The 22,384-nt window shown below is 54.7% G+C and overlaps 1 protein-coding gene across 2 annotated transcripts; it reads right to left on the bottom strand.

The window, feature by feature from the left end:
• Nucleotides 1-2,201: 2,201 nt before the first annotated feature.
• On the bottom strand, nt 2,202-16,648 carry PGPEP1 (pyroglutamyl-peptidase I; the record flags this gene model as incomplete). Of its 2 annotated transcripts, none has more annotated exons than XM_080715303.1 (5): nt 2,202-2,394; nt 3,265-3,497; nt 4,587-4,718; nt 14,376-14,428; nt 16,615-16,648. In XM_080715303.1, 5 exons carry the CDS (start codon nt 16,646-16,648, stop codon nt 2,202-2,204), a joined length of 645 nt encoding a protein of 214 aa, XP_080571429.1. The 2 variants fall into 2 exon arrangements, with proteins under 2 accessions (XP_080571429.1, XP_080571430.1); XM_080715304.1 differs by having other exon boundaries at nt 4,602-4,718.
• Nucleotides 16,649-22,384: the final 5,736 nt, after the last annotated feature.

Here is a 22,384-nt window from a genome sequence, read left to right as displayed (position 1 = left end):
ATTTTGAAACAGGGTCTTGCTGGTGTGCTGAGAGTATCGCTAAGTTGCTGAGGCTGGCCTCAAACTTGCCATCCTCTTGTCTCAACCTCCAAGGGCTGGGAGGACAGACGTGACCCCTGCGCTTGGCCCTCGGACTCCGCCCGCCTGCCTGCCCTCGGTCCACTCCATCTTCTTTCTCCTCCTAGCTGCGTCCTCTTACACCTGCTGCCGACCTCTCGAGGCCCCCAGAGAGAGACCCGGGGGGGGGGGCATCACATGCCGTGATCACCGCCCCCAGCTCAGCACCCCCTGAGGGGCCCCAGCTGTTTCCTGCAGGACCCCCCAACACCTTCTCCTCCCCCGCCGGCCTCCTCACCAATCGCTCAGCTTCCCGCCGACCTCCCTTCCACGAGCCGCCCCTTCCTGGAGGTGCAGCCGCCCCCCACCGAGACCGGGGAGAGCGACGCGGCCAGGCGCCCGGTCCGCCCTTCTCACTCCTGGCCATTTTGTCCAGGAGCAACAGATGAGGCTAGGCACACCACGGAGAGAACCCTGGGTCCCGCCACAAGAAAAAGCAACAAGAAAAACAACAACAAGAAAAACAACCCAGGGGCAAGGCTGGCAGGGCGTGGGGGGGCGTTTAATGGCGGCTGAGTAAATAAAAACAAGCCCAGTGCTGCCCGGGTGGCTGGGCCCCGCGCGCACACAGCACGTCGTGTCTCCCGGGGGCTCGGCCACCAGAGCGCGCGCCCGCAGCGCTGGGGCGAGGCCGGCTCGGCGCCTCCCCGCCCTCGCCCGCCTGGACCCTGCAAAGGCAGAGCTGGAGCCCGGCGTCAGCCTGAGTAGGACCCAGCGGCCCCAAGACTTGCGCTCCACGTGTTTAAAGAGCCATGGCTTCTGTCCGCAGAAGCCCACCTGCAGGCCAGGTGACACGTGCTGGGATCGGGGAGACCCGGGGCTGGGCCGGGAGCAGCGTCGCCAACGGGGGCACGGTGGAGTCCTAATGGGCCAGCCTCTCCGCCACGCAGCCGGCTACCTGCTCTTCCAGAGAAGACTCGGGGTTCATCTTAGAGAAGCCCGCCCGCCAGGCTCCTGGACAGTGACGCGCAGGTGGGGGGAGCAGCAGATGTTGAAGGAAACGGAACAAAATATCAGGTGTTGCTGAGCGTGGTGGCTGCACACCTGTAATCCCAGTACGTGGGAGGCTGAGACAGGAGGATCGCAGGGTTGAGGCCAGCCTCAGCAATGCAGTGAGGCCCTCAGCCACTTAGTGAGACCCTATTTCAAAATAAAAATTAATTCCATCTCAACAATATAAAAATAAAATAAAATAGGGTTGGAGGTGTAGCTGGGAGGTGGAATTCCCCTGGGTTCAATTCCCAGCACCAGAAAATCTCAGGTATCTTAAAAACAGGATGTCGGGTGGACAAGGATAGGATTCTATAAGAAATCAGAACCCGGATAGCGTTACTCAGGAGAAACACTAAACCACATTTCCTCCCCCCACCCCCCAAAAAAGAAAAAAAATCCTTTTCCCCAAAAGTGCCGCTCCCCACGCCGGCTCCTGGGCGGCTGCTGTGACCCCAGCTCCCCACTCTGCTTCTGGACGGTGTCAAGGTCCAGCAGGATAGGGTTCCTCTTGAGAGAAGTTCAAAGTCGGCCGGGAGAGAGATAAAGATTTACTCCCCAAACCTGGGCCAGTCTCCAAAAACCGTGCACAGAGGAAGCCGCCGGCTCCTGCAGACATGCCGGGACTTGCCGAACTCGGCCGAACTCGGCCACCCCTGGTCTTCAGAGCGGGGCCTCGGGCCTCAAAATTAAGGTGTGGAGTCTTTAGCCAGATTCCCAGGGCCGGAGGCAAAAGAGGGCCTGGGAAACCAGAGATGCTTTCGCCGTCGGCTGAGCCAAGGTCTTAACGAAGGGGCCGTAACTTCCTGTCCGCGGGTTTTCAAAAGGACGGAAGGCAGCAGGTCGGCGTGGGCACGGCCCGGCGCGCGGAATTGGGCTCAGACTCTCCGTGAGACTTAAATCTGAGAAAAACCCGTCGCCGGCCGCGCGGATGCTTGGAGTCCTTGCCTACGAAGCTGGCATGGAGACCGTCGTGGACATCGGGACCGACGTGTTCCGAAAACGTGGAGAAAGAGAAGAAACCTTGGCCACCTGCGCGGGCTCCGCCGGCTCCCTGCGGAGGAGCGGGCCAGTCTTCCTGCGATGGCCGCGGCTCAGTGCGGGTGGCAGTAGCTGACCTGGCCCTCCGCCTGCTCCAGGAGGCTCAGCATCTCCTCGATGATGGCCCGCAGCGCCCTGCCCAGCTGGTCCGCGTTGTACGGCTTGCCCAGGGGGGGCACGTGGACAAAGGCCGACCGGCCGTGACTCTGGTACAGAGAGGTGTAGTAGGCGAAGTCACACAGGTACCTAGCCCGCGGCGCGGGGCGGAGGAGAACGAGGCGGGTCAGGGCGGTCAGCAGCCTCCCAGACACCCCAGGACCGAGGCACAAAGCAAAAAACCCCGGGGACGGCAAATGCTGGCGCGACGTGGAGAAGCAGGCAGAGGGGGTGGAGTTGGCGGAACCGAGACCCGGTACCTCCTCCCCAGGCAGGCAGGAGGAACCGTAACTGCGCAGTGCTCAACCTGGCACTTCCAGTCTTTTTGTTTTGTTTTTGTTTTTGTTTTTGGTGGTACTAGGGTTCCTGGAAACCCTTCTACCTCCGGGCCACACTCCCAGACCTATTTTATATTTTTTTTATTTGGAAACAGGGTCTCTTAAGCCAGCGCGGCTGGCTTCGAACCTGCGCCTGTCTCCGCCTCCCAAGCCCGGGGATTACAAGCGTGCGCCGCCATGCCCGACTCGAGTTTTATTTAATTAAACTAATCATTATTATTATTATTATTATTATTATTATTCTGAGGATGGAACCCAGGGGCATTCTACCTCTAAGCTACTCCCCCAGCCCTATTTTTTATTCTTTATTTTGAAACAGGGTCTCACTGAGTTCCAAAGGGCCTCGCTGAGTAGCTGAGGCTGGCCGCGAACCGCGATCCTCCCGCAAGCTGGGATGACAAGGGTGCGCCGCCAAGCCTGGCTTTTGTGAATACCTCTGACCTGTGATTGGTTGAGCCTGCAGGTGAGCAGCCTCAGGATACAGAGACGGACAGATACCATTAGCTCTGGGCCCCGCACACCACCAGCGTCCTGCCCCGCAGGCCCTGTCAGCCGGCCTGCCTGCCGGCGGGCCGCGGAAGGAGCCCCTGCCCACACCCACCCCCGGTGCCCAGGCGCCCACCTGCCGGCATCCTGCGAGATGGTCACCGACACGTCCAGCCCCAGCATGGCGACTCTCCGGCACACGGCGTCCATGTCGATGATGGAGTCGATGCACTCGGGCCCGTCTTCCACGCAGCGGTGGGAGCCAGGGCAGAAGCGGCAGTTGTCCAGCCCCCTGTAGCCGTTGTTGTGCCCGCACTTCTCCAGCGTGACCGTGGTCGCCATGCCCGACACCCCCACGTGCACCACCAGCTGCAGACAGACGGGCGGCCTGAGCCAGCGCCCCCTCGCGGCCCTGCCGAGCTTACACCGTTTCTGACCTCTGCTGCTGGAACAGGCCGAGGGAGACGCGCAAGGGTGTCGATTGCGGCTTTCTTTGCCGTTACACAAAAACAACTGGACTAGCCACTCACGGGGGTGCAGGTACGTAAATTATGAATTATTATGCGACTGTTAAAATATCTAAGACAAGGCCAGGCTCGGCGGTGAGCACCCCTAACCCCAGCGCCTGGGGGGCTAAGGCAGGAGGCTCGGCCGGCTCCCCACGCCCCTTCCTCACTCGGGACTGGAGAAAGCTGATGCCCCCCCCACTGGAGTGAGATGTGACTGTGGCTTGGCAAATCAGAGCAGTCCTTTCTCTCCAGCACCACAGCGATTGGCTCGGGGACCAGTGTGATCCAAGCTGACCAGTGAGAAGCAGCCATGGACACTGAAGGGGAAATTATCTGAGGAAAGGCGCTCTGCGTCCAGCGTGCCCGGATCACGCTGCACCTGAACTACCAATGCTTTTCTTTCTTCTTTCTTTCTTTCTCTCTCTCTTTCTTTCGTTCTTTCTTGGCGGTACTGCGGATGGAACCCAGGGGCATTCGACCTCCGGGCTACACCCCCTGCCCTATGTTTTATTCTTTCTTTTGAAACCGGGTCTCCCTGAGTTGCAGAGGGCCTCACTAAGTAGCTGAGGCTGTCCGCGAACCGCGATCCTCCGGTCTCAGCCTCCCGAATGCTGGGATTACAAGTGCGTGCCACCGCGGCCGGCTCAATGGTTTTCTTTTTGTGCAAGTTAGATTGAGATGTGTTCCCTTCCTTCCTCCCATGCTGGGCATGAAACGCAGGCCCTCCTGCATGTCTGGTAAACAGTAACTGCTGAGCTGCCCGGGAAAGCCACCTATAGCCAAGCACATTCTCCCTGAAGCTAACCTCCGGAGGGAAGGCACCAGGCTCCATGCAGCCCCACATCTCCGTCTTTCCTCCCATCGCCAGAGAAACCCAGAGAAACGTATCCCAGCACTGGTCCCCGGGTGGGACCAGGAGGCCACGGCCCAGGAGTCCTGGTGAGGAAGCCCCGCCGCTGCTCACCAGGGGGCTGTGCTTCTCCCACAGGGCCGGGATGAGCCTCTGCACCGTCTGGTACTCCACGGGGATCTCGTAGATGTGCAGGTCCACGCTGTCGCCAAGGCCCAGCTTCTCGAGCTCCTGCAAGAGGGAAGCGGGGGTCTGCAGACAGACGGGTGTGGGCTCTGCCTTGGGAGCACAGGGCTGGGGCCACGGCCCCCAACGCCTCTGCGTCTCTCTGGGGACGGAACCCAGGAGCGGTCCACCTCCAAGCTATACCCTCAGCCCTTTTTATTTTTATGTTTTTAATTTTGAAATAGGGTCGCATTGCCGGGCGTGGTGGCGCACGCTTGTAATCCCCGCGCTTGGGAGGCAGAGACGGGAGGGTCACGCAGGTTCGAAGCCAGCAGCGCTGTCTTAGGAGACCCTGTTTCCAAATAAAAAGTATAAAACAGGTCTGGGAGTGTATCCCGAAGGTAGAAGGGCTTCCAGGAACCCCAGTACCACACACACAAAAAAAAAAAAAAAAAAGAAAAGAAATGAAATCGGGTCTCATTACGTAGCTGAGGCTGGCCTTGAATCTGTGATCGTCCGGTCTCAGCCTCCCGAGTAGTGGGGTTACAGGTATGCACCACCCTGCCTGCCTTTTGCCATCATCGCTGTCATTATTACTGTTATTTTGCAGTACTGGGGACTGAATTCAGGGCTGTTCTAGCTCTAAGCTACACTCCAGCGTACCTTTGCTGTACGTGGTGGGAATCTCTTTTAGACTTGGTGCGTAGTGCACAGCTGATTCTTAGTGGATTTTTACAAATGGACCCAACTCTCTAGGGAGCCCCAGCCATCTCAGGCTGAGGGGCTTTAAGAAAGCCATGAGGAAGCCGGGCGTGGTGGCGCACGCTTGTAATCCCAGGATTTGGGAGGCGGTGACAGGAGGACCGGGGTTCGCGGCCAGCCTCAGCTACTTAGCGAGGCCCTCTGCAACTCAGTGAGACCCGGTTTCAAAATAAAGAATAAAAAAATAGGGCAGGGGCTGTAGCTCGGAGGTCAAATGCCCCCGGGTTCCATCCCCAGCACCACACACACACACACACACACACACACACACACACAGGAAGTTGCTGATGACCTGGGTTCTGCTCCAGAGCGAGCTAATCTGTTACCCACTCATGTGACCCAGGTCGCATGGCCGTCTGCAGAGCGCGGCCCTAGCCCCATCTTTGGCAGGTCCTTCTGCCCCGGCTCTCACCATGCAGTGCCCTCTCCTGACCTCAGGGCTCTGCCAGCAAGAAGGCCGCCACCAGCTCTGCCCTCTGCCCTCTGCCCTCGGACCAGAGCCATAAGCCAAAAGAGACTTCTTTGCTTCATAACACTCTCGGTCAATAGCACTGTGTTACATCAACAGAAAATGGGCCACGCCAGAGGCCTACTGAGCTCTGTCCCTTACACACAGATCAAATACCAGGCGTGGTGGCACATGCTTGTGTTTCCAGTACTTGGGAGGCTGAGGCAGGAGTGTCACAGGTACGAAGCCAGCCTCAGCAACTTAGCGAGGCCCTGTCTCAAAATAAAAACTAGAAAGCCGGGCGTGGTGGTGCACACTTATAAAATCACCACCCTCGGCAACTTAGTGAGACCCTGTTTCCAAATAAAATGTAAAATAGGTCTGGGATTATAGCCTGGAGGCAGAAAACCCCTGGATTCCACCCCCAGTTACCACCAAAAAAAAAAAAATAATAATAATAAAATTTTAAAAATAAAAAATAGAGCCGGGCGTGGTGGCGCACGCTTGTAATCCCCGCGTTTGGGAGGCAGAGACAGGAGGATCGCGCAGGTTCGAAGCACGCACCCTGGCTTAGGAGACCCTGTTTCCAAATTTAAAAAATGTAAAAATAGGTCTGGGAGTGTAGCCCAGAGGTAGAAGGGCTTCCAGGAACCCCAGTACCACCAAAAATAAATAAATAAATAAATAAAAACAGAAAGGGCTGGGGGTATAACTTGAAAATAGAATGCCCCTGGGTTCAATTTCCGGTACCACACACAAAATTTTAAAAATAATAAAAAATAAAAACAAAAATAAGTCAAATGACACAAAACACAAGTAATTATTATTATTATTATTATTATTATTATTATTATTATTATTATTTTGGGGGTGGTGCTGGGGATTGAACCCAGGGGCATTCCACCTCTGAGCTATATTCTCAGCCTGGTTTTTTTATTCTTTATTTTGAAGCAGGGTCTCACTGAGTTGCAAAAGGCCTCACTAATACAGGACTGAAGCCAGAAGTGGTAGCACCCACCTCTGGTCCCCTACTCAGGAGGGGACCCAGAAACTTGAAGCCAGCTCGGGCCACTTGGCGAGAGCCTGTCTCAAAAATAAAAAAGATAGAGAAGTACAGGGCTGGGGGCATGGCACCGTGGTAGAGCCTTTGCCCGCCGTGAACCTGAGGTCGGTCCCAGAACCAGGGTGGGAAAAAAGGATGCTGCGGGCTGACCTGCGGGATTCCCAGGTCTGAGCGGCGACGAGCGGGCGCCACCTGCTGGCCATCGGAGGAACGGCGCGGCAGGCCGCGCGAGCCCTGGCTGAATTTTATTAGGATTTGAACCCAGGGGCGTCTGCCTCTAAGCTGTACCCCGAGCCCTTTTCATTTCTCTTTCTTTTTTTTCTTTTTAGTGGTACTGGGGATTGAGCCCACGAACATTCTACTTCCGAGCTACACCCCCAGCCCTATTTTATTTTTATTTAGAAACAAACAGGGTCGCCAGGTTGATGAAAGTCTCAACTAGTTGCTGAGGCTGTCTACAAACCCGTGATCCTTCTGTCTCAACCTCCCAAGACACAGGGTCTGGCTAAATTCCCGGGGAGCTGGCCTCGCCCCTAACTTCCCAAGTCACTGGAATTGAGTTTGACTTTTTAAACCAAGTCTTTTTTTTTTTTTTTTTTTTTTTTGTGGTACTGCAGATGGAACCCAGGGGCATTGTACCTCCAAGCTACACCCCCAGCTCTATTCTTTATTCTTTTTTTATTTTTTGCTTATTTGTTTATTTATTTATCTCGGGTCTGGGGATGGAACCCAGGGGCACTGTACCCCCGAGCTATAACCCCAGCTCTATTTTTTATTCTTTATTTTGAAACAGGGTCTCACTGAGTTGCAGAGGGCCTCGCTAAGTAGCTGAGGCTGTTCACGAACCGTGATCCTCCTGTCTCAGCCTCCCAAATGCTGGGATTACCAGCGTGTGCCACTGCGGCCGGCTCCAAGTCATGTTTTACAAGATCAGAAAGGTCTACACCTGCATCTGCTTTTGCCAGCATGAGCTCAAGGGAATGTCTCGAGTCCCATGTTGACAGCTACTGCTTTTGTTTTTATTTTTTGTTTTTGTTTGGTTGGGTTTTTTTTTTTTTTTTTTTTTTTTTTTGGTGGTACTGGGGTTCCTGGAAGCCCTTCTACCTCCGGGCTACACTCCCAGACCTATTTTTACATTTTTATATTTGGAAACAGGGTCTCCTGAGCCAACACTCGCGGCTGGCTTCGAACCTGCGCGATCCTCCTGTCTCCGCCTCCCAAGCGCGGGGATGACCAGCGTGCGCCACCACGCCCGGCTGACAGCTACTGCTTTTGAAATCAGGATGGAAACCTGTGTTTAAGACAGGCAGGAGCCGGGCATGGCAGGGCTCACTGTGAGGCTCACTGTGATCTCAGTACTCAGGAGACTGAGACAAGAGCTGGAATTAGAGGACAGCCTCAGCAATTTAGCAAGAGTCTCAAAAATTTAGCCGGGCGTGGTGGCGCACGCTCGCAGTCCCAGGACTTGGGAGGCTGAGACAGGAGGATCATGGGTTTGTGGCCAGCCTCAGCTACTTAGCGGGGCCCTCAGCAACTTAGACCCTGTTTCAAAATAAAGAAGAAAAATAGGGCTGGGTTCAACCCCCAGTACTGCAAAAAATTTATAGAAACCATGTCTTAGAATAAAAATAAAGCCTGGCATGGTGGTGCACACCTGTGATCCCACTATTTGGGAGGCTAAGGCAGGAGGATCGCAGTTTAAGGCCAGCCTCAACAACTTAGTGTTTCCAAAAAAAAAAAAAAAAAAGGGGCCAGTCCTGGTGGCGCACGCTTGTAATCCCAGCATTCGGGAGGCTGAGACTGGAGGATTACGGTTCGCAGACAGCCTCAGCTACTTAATGAGGCCCTCCGCAACTTAGTGAGACCCTGTCTCAAAATAAAGAAAAAGTAGGGCAGGGGGTGTAGCTCGGAGGTCGAATGCCCCTGGGTTCCATCCCCAGACCCGCAAAAAAATAAAATAAACATAAATAAATAAATAAATAAATAAATAAATAAATCGGGCATGGTGGCACACACCTGTAAGCCTAGTACTTGGGAGGCTGAGACAGGAGGGTCTCAGGTTCAAGTACAGCCTCAGCAAGTAGTGAGAAACTCAACTTAGCGAGATCCTGTTTAAAAATAAAAATAAAATTGGCTGGGATTGTAGTTTCTAGGTAGAATGTTCCTGGGTTGAGTCCTCAGCACCAAAAAAAAAAAAAACCAGAAAAAAATTAAAATTAAAAAGGGCTGGGCCCGGGCGTGGTGGCGCACGCTTGTCATCCCCGCGCTTGGGAGGCGAGGACAGGAGGATCGCGCAGGTTCGAAGGCAGCCTCGCTGGCTTAAGAGATTGTATCCAAATAAAAATATATATAAAAAAATAGGTCTGGGAGTGTGGCCCGGAGGCAGAAGGGCTTCCAGGAACCCCAGTACCACCAAAAAAAAAAAAAAAAGCTTTTCCAAGATGCGGTGTACACCTATCATCCCAGCAACTCAGGAAGCTGAGGCAGGAGGATAGCAGGTTGGGGCCAGCCTGACCAGTCAGGGAAACTCCGTCTCAAAAATAAGAAGGGCCGGGGACACAGCTCAGTGGCGGAGGGCGCGGAGCCCAGGCCCCAGCCGCACGTAAGTAAAGGAGAGCACAGCACCGAGACGCCCGGCTCGCCTCGCTCCCAGGCCTGGCACACGGGCGCTGCGGCCGCGCTCCTCATCTGTGAAAGCTGGGCACCCAGATTCCAATTTCAATTCTGCCTCAATTTGGGGGGATTCTTTTTCTGAATCTGCCTTTTCTCTGAATTCTGAAGGCAAATCTAACAGAGTAACGTTTACTTCAAAGCCCCACAAACACCCTAATCCCACAAACACATGCAGGGCTCGCAGCCGCCTGAGGGTCACGCATGGAGACCCCAACCCCACGGCCTCCCGCCGCCCCGCGGGGACCCCCGTGTGCGAGGGATAGAGCCCAGGGAACAGCCGGGGCGCCACCGCTCAAGCCTCCCTGCAGCCGTGGCGGCCCTTCCTGGTTATAGATGGCATCTTAGATATCTTAAGAGACCAGGATGAACAGAACTGTGTCCCAGGCCGGGGACCTTGTTAAAAATTTTTAATGTTTTTTTTTCTTGGAGGCGTGTACTGGGGTTGAACCTGGAGGCATTCTGCCTCTGAGCTCCAGCCCCAGCCCTATTTATTTATATTATTATTATTATTATTATTATTATTATTATTATTTTGGTGGTACTGGGGGTGGAACCCAGAGGCTTTCTACCTCCGGGCTATACTCCCAGACCTTTTTTTATATTTTATTTGGAAACAGGGTCTTACTAAGTTGCTGAGCGCCTCACTAAGTAGCTGAGGCTGGCTTTGAACCCATGTGATCCTCCTGCCTCAGCCTCCCGAGCGTGAGGTTATTTATTTATTTATTTATTGCAGTACTGGGGCTAGAACCCAGGGGCATTCTACCTCTGAGCTATACTCCCAGACCAACTTTATTCTTTTTTTTTTTTTTTTGCGGTACTGGGGAGGATGGAACCCAGGAGCATTCGACCTCCAAACTACACCCTGCCCTATTTTTTACTCTTTTCTTTTCTTTTCTTTTTTTTTTTGGTGGTACTGGGGTTCCTGGAAACCTTTCTACCTCCGGGCTACACTCCCAGGCCTATTTTTTATATTTTTTTATTTGGAAACAGGGTCTCTTAAGCCAGCAATGCTGGCTTCGAACCTGCGCGATCCTCCTGTCTCTGCCTCCCAAGCGTGGGGATTACAAGCGTGCGCCACCACGCCCGGCCAGTCCCTTTGCAACTCAGTGGGATCTTGTTTCAAAAACTAAAAAGGACTAAAAAAAATAGGACTGGGGGTGTAGCTTGGAGGTGCAGTGCCCCTGGGTTCCATCCCCAGTACCAAAAACAAACAAACTAACTAAAAGGGCTGAGAGTGGTCAGAGGCAGAGCACCCCTGGGTTCCCCAGAACCCCTCAAAAAAAGAAAAAAACCACCTGCATGTGATGACCAAGCCCAGGACACGAGGTGCCCCTGGGGCAGAGCGGGGAGCCCCGGCTTGGTCTGGGAACGTCCCACCGGCGAGTGGTGCTGGGGTCAGGGCGGATGTGTGCTCGTGGCGCTGAATTGTTTCTCGATTTTAAAAAGAGCAGCGGGGAGTGCCTGGGGGTCCAGGTTGGGACAGACGCAGGCCTTTGTCTGGCCTGCGTACCTGACAGGACCCCGCCATCCACCTGTCTCAGCCTCCCAAGAACTGAGATTACAGGCATGCACCACCAGCTGACACTGTTTGAAAGTAAATAAAAAAGGGCTGAGCCTGTAGCTTGAACATAGAGCGCCTCTGGGTTTAATTTTCAGTACCAAAAAAAAAAAGAGGGTCTACATTGCTGAAGTACTTTGCTATATTGTTGAGACTGGCCTCAAACTTGTAATCCTCCTGTCTCAGTCTCCCAAGTACTGGTGTGGGTCACATATCTGGCTCTATTTTTTAATTATTTATTTATTTATTGTGGTACTGGGGTTCCTGGAAGCCCTTCTACCTCCAGGCTACACTCCCAGACCTATTTTATATTTTTATTTAGAAACAGGGACTCCTAAGCCAGCGAGGCTGGCTTCGAACCTGCGTGATCCTCCTGTCTCCGCCTCCCAAGTGTGGGGATTACAAGCGTGCGCCACCACGCCCGGCCTCTATTTTTTATTTTGAAACAAGGTCCAAGTTGCTGAGGGACCCAGCTAAATTGCTGAGCTGGCCTTAAACCTGCGATCCTGTTTCAGCCTCCCAAGTCTTGGGATGAGGCATGTGCCACCATGCCCGGCTTAGGTTTGCTTTTTTTGGGTGTGTGTGTGTGTGTGTGTGTGTGTGTGTGTGTGTTACTGGAAATTGAACCCAGGGGCATTTACCACTGAGCTACATGCCCAGCCCTATATTTTTTTTATTGTTTATTTGAAACAGGGTCTCACTAAGTTGCAGAGGGCCTCACTAAGTAGCTAAGGCTGTCATAAACTGGGATCCTCCTTTCTCAGCCTCCCTAGTGCTGGGATTACAAGCGTGCACCACCACGCCTGGCTGTTTTGTTTTGTTTTTGTGGTACTGGGGTTCCTGGAAACCCTTCTACCTCCGGGCTACACTCCCAGACCTATTTTATTTTTTTATTTGGAAACAGGGTCTCATAAGCCAGCGAGGCTGGCTTCGAACCCGTGAGATCCTCCTGTCTCCGCCCCCAAGCGCGGGGATGACAAGCGTGCGCCACCACGGGCTATTGTTGCTTTTTTAAGGGTAACGATCTGATCTGAGAAGGTTGGCATACGAGGAACAGTAGAGAATCCTTTCTTATTTCATAAACTCTGGGCACCGAGTGGAAAATGGAGGGTCTGGTTGGAAGAGCTGGGAGCCCATGGAAAGGGGTGCCCCCCCCCCCCCAGGATGAAAAGCCGCCATCCTCCACCACCCGAGCCCGGGGCTCAGAGGGATCTCCAAAGATTGTTTAATTGATTTTCTCCTATTTAGATGCAGATCGTAGTGTCTGGGGCCTGGAATTCAGACACTGGGCTTTGTGTCCACTCAGCCCCGTGAAGGCTCCTGTCTGCAACTCCCACAAAGCCAGGCACACAAGTCTTCAGAAACACGCTGTTTCTTTTTGTCTGGGGCTCCGGGGAGCGGGTGTGCAGGAAGGACCCCGGACACGCTCCCATCTGCAGGGTCCCGGGACCCTGGCCCTCCATCCCCGCTCGTAAAGTGAGGCGGAGGAGAAAAGGGGTGGGGGGAGCAGCTGAGACTTTGAGGGGGGAGGAACTGGGGACCAACGCGCTCAGATTTCAATCTGGATTTCTCTCTAAATCCAGGGGTCGGCGGTGGGAAACAGGGAATCCTTTAAATCAGGCGGCTAATGGGCTGATTTATACGTGGGGAAAATATCTCTCCCTTTCTCCCTGCTTATTGTCCCTCCGTCTCTCTCCAAATGCTCCATCTGGCAAAGAAACCAGGAAGGTTCAGGGCTGACTGCCCTGCTCCCGACACCCACCCCTCCCTGCCTCCCCAGCGCGAACCCCCCCCCCAAACTTGCTGGGAACTGACAGTGAGGGTCGCCGTCCCCCCTCCCATGAGGTTAAAACACCCCCAGGTCCCCATCTGGTCTCCCAGGCCCCGGAAACACCTGCCAAAACACATCAGGGAATTAACTTGGGGTTGTCTAGACACCAGAATCAGCTCCCAGGCTTTCTCAGTAAAGGCAAAAGATTTTTTGGTTGGTTGGTTTTTGTTTTTAGTGGTACTTAGGTGTCAACCCAGGGGCAGTCAACTCTAAGCTCTACCCCAGCGCTTTTTATTATTCATTTATTTATTCATTCACTTATTTTTTTGTGGTACTGGGGATGGAACCCAGGGGCATTCTACCTCCAAGTGACACCCCCGGCCCTATTTTTATTCTTCTTCTTTTTTTTTTTTTTTTGTGGTACTGGGGTTCCTGGAAGCCCTTCTACCTCCGGGCTACACTCCCAGTCCTATTTTATATTTTTATTTGGAAACAGGGTCTCTTAAGCCAGCGCGCGGCTGGCTTTGAACCTGCACGATCCTCCTGTCTCTGCCTTCCAAGTGCGGGGATTACAAGCGTGTGCCACCACGCCCGGCTATTTATTTTTGAAACAGGGTCTCACTGCGTTGCAAAGGGCCTCACTAAGTAGTAGCTGAGGCTGTCCTCAAACCACGATCCTCCAGTCTCAGCCTCCCAAATACTGGGATTACAAGCATGTGCCACCACGCCTGGCAACCCCAGCCCTTTTTATTTTTATTTTTGTGGTACTGGGGAAGGAACCTAGAGGCATTCTACCTCCAAGCTACACCTCCAGACCTATTTCATATTTTATTTGAAAACAGGGTCTCACTAAGTTGCTGACAGCCTCACTAAACTGCTGAGGCTGGCTTCGAACCTGTGATCCCTTATGTCCCAGCCTCCCAAGTACTGGGATTACAAGCGTGCGCCACCGCGCCTGGCTACTTTTTTGTTTTGAAACAGGGTTTCCCTAGGTTGATGAGAGGCTCACTAAGTTGCTGAGGATGGTCTTGAACCTGAAATCTTCCTGCCTTGGCCTACCAAGTACTGGGATTACAGGTGTGTGCCACCACATCTAGCTTGCAAAAGATTTCTGATGTAAGGGAGAAGAAAGATATCATATTTGGGTGATTCGTGATAAAACAGGAGTCAACCTAAGCAACAATGTTGCCTGGAAACCAGCAACATTTAAACCCATGCAGGGACCACCCACCCCCAATATCCGTGGCCCCCTCGCCAGGGTCTAGGGCAACGCCTCAGTTTCCACCTCCGTTAAGTGGGCACAAGGATAACTGCCAGGCGGAGAGGACCTGGACAAGTCAAGTGCCAGGAATAGCCAGCACAGAGGCAGCCTGCCCGCAAGAGGCCCAGCGCTTCCGGGGCCCAGTGCCCGGCTGCAGGCCTGCCTCCTACCCCCAGGTCTGAGTTACCTGAACTGCTATCCAGCTGGCATTCACCGTGTGCTCCCCAAAAGGGCCGAACCCTGAAAGAACACCAAGAGCAGTGCGTTACCCAGAGTGCCAGGCCGGGGCACAGTCTCCCCCTGGGAGAAACCACCTGTAAAGGCCTGGGGCCTGGTCCTGAGTCCTGTGGTGGCCCTCAGGGCCCCCTGCCACCTGTCTGCCTTCAAATGACACCCCCATGTTCTTCTCTGTCATCCTTATTCCAACCCATAGTTGTGTGTGTGTGTGTGTGTGTGTGTGTGTGTGAGAGAGAGAGAGAGTAAGTGTGTGTGAGTGTGTGTGTGTTGCTGGAGATTAAAGCCAGGGGCCCCACCCCCAGACCTATTTTATTTTAATTTCTTTCTTTCTTTTTCTTTTTGTGGTTCTGGAGGTGGGGTTTTTCTACCTCCGGGCTATACTCCCAGACCTATTTTATACTTTATTTGGAAACAGGATCTCACTAAGTTACTGAGATCCTGAGTAGCTGAAGCTGGCTTCCAACCTGTGAGATCCTCCTGTCTCAGCCTCCCAAGCGCGGGGATTACAAGCGTGCGCCACCACGCCCGGCCTTATTTTTATTATTATTTTTTTAATGAGTCTCACTAAGTTGTTGAAGGCCTCTATAAGTTGCTAAGCCTGGCTGTGTGTGGGTTTTTCCCAGGCCATCCTGCCAAACACTACCCAGCCACCCTGCTCCCTGACAGCTCAGACTCCCACAGAGGCAGCGGCTTGGGGCTGTGCTAAGTGGCCCACGTGCACCCTGGCGTTTGGCCTCCCGAGGTCCCCTTTTAGGCAAGGAACAAACTGAGTCACAAAGAAACAGAGTCAAGTGCCCAGCGACACACCGAGAAGGCGGAGGAGCCGAGGCCACGGGCTCTGAAGCCCTCCTCTAGTCTCTGGGTCACACCGCCCAAAACGTAAACAGCAGCGCTGGGCGTGGTGGCACACGCCTATAATCCCAGGATTTAGGAGGCTGAGGCCAGAGGATGGCAGCTTTGAGGCCAGCCTAAGCAACTTAGTGAGGCCCTCAGCAAGTTAGTGAAACTCTGTGGAAATAAATAAATAACCAGGCGTGGTGGTGCAATCCCAGGATTCGGGAGGCCAAGACCAGAGGATCGCAGGTTCACAGCCAGCCTCAGCTACTTAGTGAGGCCCTCTGCAACTTAGTGAGACCCTGTTTCAAAATAAAGAATAAAAAAGTAGAGCTGGGGTGTAGCTTGGAGGTAGGATGTCCCTGGGTCTCATCCCCAGTACCACCAGACATAAGTATATACACACATAACTAGCTGTGGGGGGTGTAGCTCAGAGGTAGAATGCCCCTGGGTTCAACCCCCAGCACCACAAAAATAAAATATAATAAACACCTCCAAAGATACGGGCCAGTCAAATCACAATCCATGTGATGTTATGGAAGGAAAGCAGGTAGGAACCTGCTGACTCCCTCCTTCCCCATGGATTCCTTTTTTCTTTTTCTTTTCTTTTTTTTCTTTCTTTCCTTCTCTTTTCTTTTCTTTCTTTCTTTTTTGTGATGTTGGGGATGGAGCCCAGGGGTCTTCTACCTCTGGGCTACACGCCTGACCTATCGTTCTATGTTTTACTGGGAGACAGGGTCTAACTAAGTGGCCGAGGCTGGCTTCGAACCTGTGCGATCCTCCTGTCTCAGCCTCCCAGATACGGGGATTACAGGCGCCACCGCGCCTGGCTTCCCCCGTGGATTCCTGCAGTCCCAGCTCAGCCACTTACAAGCGCGTTATTACCTCTGTGCGCCTCGTTTTCCTTTCTACAAAACGAATAGCATGAAGATACAACGATCTCACGGAAGGACAATGTCCGCGCCGGCACCTGCTTAGTGAGCTGGAGAGTAAATAACGGGGGCTCCGCCGGCCAGGCAGGTGGCTGGCCCCGTGCGGCCCGGGACACCTGTTGCGGGTCGCCCGGTCTCCGCGGCCGGCGGGCTGCCCAGCCGAGGCCCGGGCCAGGGTCGCCAGGAGGCGGCCGAGGGCAGGGGGCAGCGCGGCCGCGGACCCCGAGGGGAGCTGGGGCCGGTCCCGGGGTCACCCCGCCCGCGCTGTCACCCCGCGCTCCCCGCCCGGCCTTTGTCCCCGGGGCCGGGAGGGGCCGGGCGCCTCGGGCCGCTGCGGACCCGCTCCCCGCCCCGGCCGCAGGCGCCCCCCGCACGCCGGGTCCGCGGCCGGGACCCCTCCCCGGCCCGCCGCCCGCCGCCTACCGGTCACCACCACCGCCTTCCTGGGCTGCTCCATGGCGGGATCGGCGGCCTCCGCCCCGCCGGCGATGGGACTGGGCGGACACCCCGACGGCCGCCGCTCCCGCCGCGCCTCGCCCCGCCCCGCCCGACCATGGCCACGCCCCGCCCCGCCCCGCCCCGGGACGGAAGCCCCGCCCCGCCCCGCCGCTCAGCGTGCGCGCCCCCGGCCCCGCCCCGCCGCTCAACGTGCGCGCCCCCGCCCCGCCCCGCCCGGCCGCCCGGCGTGCGCGCCCCCGGCCCGGCCCCGCCCCGCCGCTCAGCGCGCGCGCCCCCGGCCTGGCCCCGCCCCACCCGCCCCGCCGCTCAGCGTGCGCGCCCCCGGCCCGGCCCGCCCCCGCCCCTCCGCTCAACGTGCGCGCCCCCGGCCTGGCCCCGCCCCCGCCCCGCCGCTCAGCGTATGGCCCCGCCCCACCCGTCCTGCCGCTCAGCGTGCGCGCCCCCGGCCTGGCTCCGCCCCCGACCAGTCGCTCAGCGTGCGCGCCCCCGGGCCCGCCCCCGCCCCGCCGCTCAGCGTGCGCGCCCCCGGCCTGGCCCCGCCCCCGCCCCCGCCCGGCTGCTCGGCGTGCGCGCCCCCGGCCCCGCCCCCGCCCCACCGCTCAGCGTGCGCGCCCCCGGGCCCGCCCCGCCCCCGACCAGCCGCTCAGCGTGCGCGCCCCCGGCCCCGCCCCCGCCCTGCCGCTCAGCGTGCGCGCCCTCGGCCCCGCCCCCGCCCCGCCGCTCAGCGTGCGCGCACCCGGCCTGGCCCCGCCCCCGCCGCTCAGCGTGCGCGTCCCCGGCGCGGCCCGCCCCGCCCCCAGCCCCGCCCCGGCTCGCGGTTCCTGGAGCCGCCGCTGGCCCGCCGGTGGCCCTGACCGCCCGAGGCCGCGCCTTGACCCGCCCCGCGTGCGGCTCCTCCCTCCGGGCCGGAGCCCGAGGGGGCTGTGGGTGCGCTTGCCCGAGCCTGAGATGCAGCCTGGGCGCCCTGCCCTCCCCAGCCTCAGTTTCCCTGCCTGTAACAGAAGAGTTGCCGGGCTTGGTGGCACACACCTGAAATCCCGGTACTTGGGGGGCTGAAACAGGAGGATCACAGGTACGGCAAGTGAACCATGCCCCCGCAAGTTAGGAAAACCCTGTTTCAAAATGAAATAGGGCTGGGGTGTAGCTCCGAGGCAGAATGCCCCACGTTCTGTCCCCAGTACCACAAATAAATAAATAACCAGGCGTGGTGGTGCAACTTTGTAATCCCCGCGCTTGGGAGGCTGAGACGGGAGGATCGCGCAGGTTCGAAGCCAGCCTCAGCTACTTAGTGAGGCTCTCAGCAACTTAGTGAGACCCTGTTTCCAAATAAAATATAAAATAGGTCTGGGAGTGTAGCCTGGAGGTAGAAAGCCTCTGGGTTCCATCCCCAGTGCCAATAAATAAATAAGTAAATAAAATAGGGCTGGAGGTGTAGCTCAGAGGTAGAATGCCCCTGGGTTCAGGCCCCAGGCCCACACACAAAAAGCATAAAGATAAGCCAGGCCTGGTGGCACAAGATTGTAATCCCAGCATTTGGGAGGCTGACAAGAGGATCTGGGTTTGCAGCCAGCCTCAGCTACTTAGTGAGGCCCTCTGCAACTCAGTGAGACCCGGTTTCAAAATAAAGAATAATAAATAGAACTGGGAATGTAGCTCAGAGGTAGAATGCCCACCCTCAGTACTGAAAAAGAAGATAAAAATAAAAACGAATTATATAAAAAATAAAATAATAACCGGGCGTGGTAGCGCACGCTTGTAATCCCCGTGTTTGGGAGGCAGAGACAGGAGGATCACGCTGGTTCGATGCCAGTTTAAGCCCTACTGGTTTAAGAGACCCTGTTTCCAAATAAAATATATATTAAAAAAATAGGTCTGGCTGGGCGTGGTGGCGCACACTTGTAATCCCCGCGCTTGGGAGGCTGAGACAGGAGGATGGCGCAGGTTCGAAGCCAGCCTCAGCTACTTAGTGAGGCTCTCAGCAACCTAGTGAGACCCTGTTTCCAAATAAAATATAAAATGGGTCTGGGAGTGTAGCCTGGAGGTAGAAAGCCTCTGGGTTCCACCCCCAGTACCACCAAAAAAAAAAAAAAAAAATAGGTCTGGGAGTGTAGCACGGAGAAGGGTTTCCAGGAACCACAGTACCACCAAAAATAAATAAATAAAATAAAATAATAAAAGATATAATAAAAATTTAAAATAAAAAGATAAATAAAAATAAAAAGACTAAAAAAGTAGGGCTGGGGGTGTAGCTTGAAGGTAGAATGTCCCTAGGTTCCATCCCAAATACCACAAAAAAAAGAAAAAAAAAAGCATAAAGACGGGAACGGTTCTCCCGAAGGGTGTGTCTGTTGATGGGCTTGGAGCCAGGCGCTGAGCACCAGCTGATCATTCTGCCAGCGTGTGAGTGTGTGACTTTTATGTGTGTATGTTTTTTTTTGTTTGTTTGTTTTTTTATTTTGGTGGTACTGGGGTTTCTGGAAGCCCTTCTACCACTGGGCTACACTCCCAGATCTATTTTATACTGTTTTTTTTTTGTTGTTGTTGTTGGAAACAGGGTCTCTTAAGCCAATGCGGCTGGCTTCGAACCCGCGGGATCCTCCTGTCTCCACCTGACAAGCGCGGGATTACAGGCGTACGCCACCGCGCCCAGCCCTATGTGTGTGTGTTTTAGGGGGGAAGTCACTGTGGATGGCACCAAGGAACAGCGTACGGAGCTACACCCTGCCCTCTTACTGTTTTATTTATTTGCTTTGAAACAGGGTCTCGCTAGGTGACTGAGTCTCCCTACACTGCTGAGGCTGTCCTCGAACCTGCCATCCTCCTGTCTCAACCTCCCAAGTACTGGGGTTACAGGCGTGCACCACCGTGCCCCTTTTCTGCCACTGAATAGCCAGCACCTGCTGTATGCCTGTTGCCAAGGATGCCAAGCCTTGTCTGGTCTGGAGAGAGGAGGAGGGGAGGGAGCCGCTATCTGCCTGTTTGCATTTTACAGCCAAGGAGAGGAACCCACATCTGAATGCCGTGGTCTGAGGCCTCCTGGCTAGGATGTCTCGGGGTCCCAGAAGCACAGGAGGCCAGGAGGTTGAGGGAGAGAACACAGAAAGGAGGAAACGCACAGCCAAGGCTGCTGCTGGGGAGGCCGATGCGCCCCAGGCCTCTCCTTCTATCTTCCCCACATCAGGCTCTGGCCCCTCACCGGCCAACCACAGGGCCTTTGCAGCTGCGGCACCCACACAGGTACCTAAAAACCCAGCTGTTTCTCTCCTTCAGACCTTGGCTCCGTCCCCTTGAGGCCCCTCATGAGCTGCAGCTCCGCAGAGGAGCCCTCTCTCCCACCCGAAACTGTGCCACCCTGAGAGCTGGTGGGCTCTTCCCGCCTTCCCTCCCACTCCTCCTCCTAACATTGAGCTCAGCAGTCATCCCTCTATCACCGCGGGGGGTCCTCCTATTAAGGAGGGGAGGCGTCTCCCCGTGGGAACTTCCTGGGGTACTCCTCTTCCTGCCTCTGGGCTTCGGGCCCCTCCCCCTGCACCCGCATGCACCCAGATATCAACCCCTCTTCTAGAGAGTTCTTTCTTTTCCCTAACGTGGGGGTCAGAACTCCAAGAGCCCCAAGTGTTTGTCAGAGCCCCAACCCAGCACACAGTAGGTCTCCAGGCAGCAGGCCTCTGAGGCCTGATTTCCTCAAAACAGCCAGAAAAATAAACCCCAGCTTCTGGCCACGTCCTCAAAGACAGGGCTGCACCCTGGACTTGGACTTCTGGCCTCTCATTCCGGGCGCCCTGGCTGCCAGCCTCCAGGAAGGGCCCCTCCGCGCCCAGCACCCGGGCAGCCCGAGGCCTGCCCAGGTCACATGCTCAGCAGCTATTTTGGTCTTGGCAGAGTCAGGTGGAATTCAGAAAATCCGGCCTGGGCCGGCCATGGGAGCGCACCCAGACCTAGCCGGAGGAGGAGGAGGCCGCGAGCAGAGCAGTCACCCGGAGTTAGGTTTTATAACCCAAATATTTACAGCCGGCCTCCTCCAACCAACCAGTGTTGGAAAATAAAAATTGCGACAGATTAGTATTGAGTGTACACAGACGATTTCCCCTGTTATTCACTAAACAATACAGTACAACTATTTACCTAACATTGACATTGCATTAGGTATTATGTAGAGATGTGTGTGTGTGTGTGTGTGTGTGTGTGTGTGTGTGTGTGTGTGTTACTGGAGACTAAATACAGGAGCATCCTACCCTCAGCCCTATTTTATTTTTATTTTGAAACAGTGTCCAACTAGGTTAATGTGAGTCTCACTACTGCTAAGCCTGTCCTCAAACCTGATATCCTCCTGTCTCAGCCTCCCAAGTACTGGGGTTACAGGCAGCACCATGCCTGGCTAGGGTCTGTTTTTTGTTGTTGTTGTTGTTGTTGTTTATTTGTTTTGTTTTTCAGTACTGGGGATGGAACCCAGGGACATTCTACCTCTGAGCTACACCCCCGGTCCTATATTTTATTCTTTATTTTGAAACAAGGTCTCACTGAGTTGCAAAGGACCTAAGTAGCAGCTGAGGCTGTCGGCGAACCGCGATCCTCCCGTCGCAGCCTCCCAAATGACAAGATACAACCTTTTAAGGAAGGACTATTCCACTCAAAAGTCTTCACTGGAGCTGCCCCGGACTTAAGTTCCAGGGTGACCTTTGCAATAGTGTAACCAGAAACTCAGGAAGTTAGGAGAAGCAGGTGGAGGGAAAGAGCTGGGAGGAAAGGAATACCAAAAAAAGTAAATAAATAACCAGGCGTGGTGGTGCAGGCCTGAAATCCCAGGACTTGGGAGGCTGGGCAGGAGGATCACAGGTTCACAGCCCAGCCTCGGCCACTTGTGAGGCCCTCGGCAACTCAGTGAGACCCTGTCTCCAAAGAAAGGATAAAAATAGAGCCTAGTGTGTAGCTGCGAGGTAGAATGCCTCTTAGATTCAATCCCCACAAAATGGAGCAAAAATAAAAAATAAGCCAGGTGTGGTGACACACACTTGAAATCCCAGTACTTGGAAAGCTGAGACAGGAGGATCACAGGTTCTAGGACAGCCTCAGCAAGTAGTGGGATTTGCATCAACCTAGCCAGATCCTGTTTCCAGATCAGAATGAAATCGGGCTAGGGGTGCAGCTTGATTATAGAATGCCCTGGACTCAATCCTCAGTGCCACAAAAAATAAAAGCCGGGCGTGGTGGCGCACGCTTGTCATCCCCGCGCATGGGAGGCGGTGACAGGAGGATCGCGCAGGTTCAAAGCCAGCCACACTGGCTTAAGAGACCCTGTTTCCAAATAAAAATATAAAATAACAGCCGGGCGTGGTGGCGCACGCTTGTAATCCCCGCGCTTGGGAGGCTGAGACAGGAGGATCGCACGGGTTCGAAGCCAGCCTCAGCTACTTAGTGAGGCTCTCAGCAACTTAGTGAGACCCTGTTTCCAAATAAAATATAAAAAAGATCTGGGAGTATAGCCCGGAGGTAGAAAGCCTCTGGGTTCCACCCCCAGTACCACCAGTATATAGATAGATAGATAGATATAGATATTCTATATCTATAGATATTCTATATCTATATAGATATCTATTTATATCTATATATATAGATATATAGATATATATATTCTCTATATATAATAGCTCTGGGAGTGTAGGCCGGAGGTAGAAGGGTTTCCAGGAACCCCAGTACCACCAAAAAAAATTTTTTTTTTTTGGTGGTACTGGGG

The sequence above is a fragment of the Muscardinus avellanarius genome (assembly GCF_963383645.1).
Source record: "Muscardinus avellanarius genome assembly, chromosome: 18".
In the NCBI taxonomy this organism is placed as follows: Eukaryota; Metazoa; Chordata; class Mammalia; order Rodentia; family Gliridae; genus Muscardinus; species Muscardinus avellanarius.
Note: the sequence above shows the minus strand (reverse complement) of the source record. Positions and strands in the feature narration are given on the sequence as shown.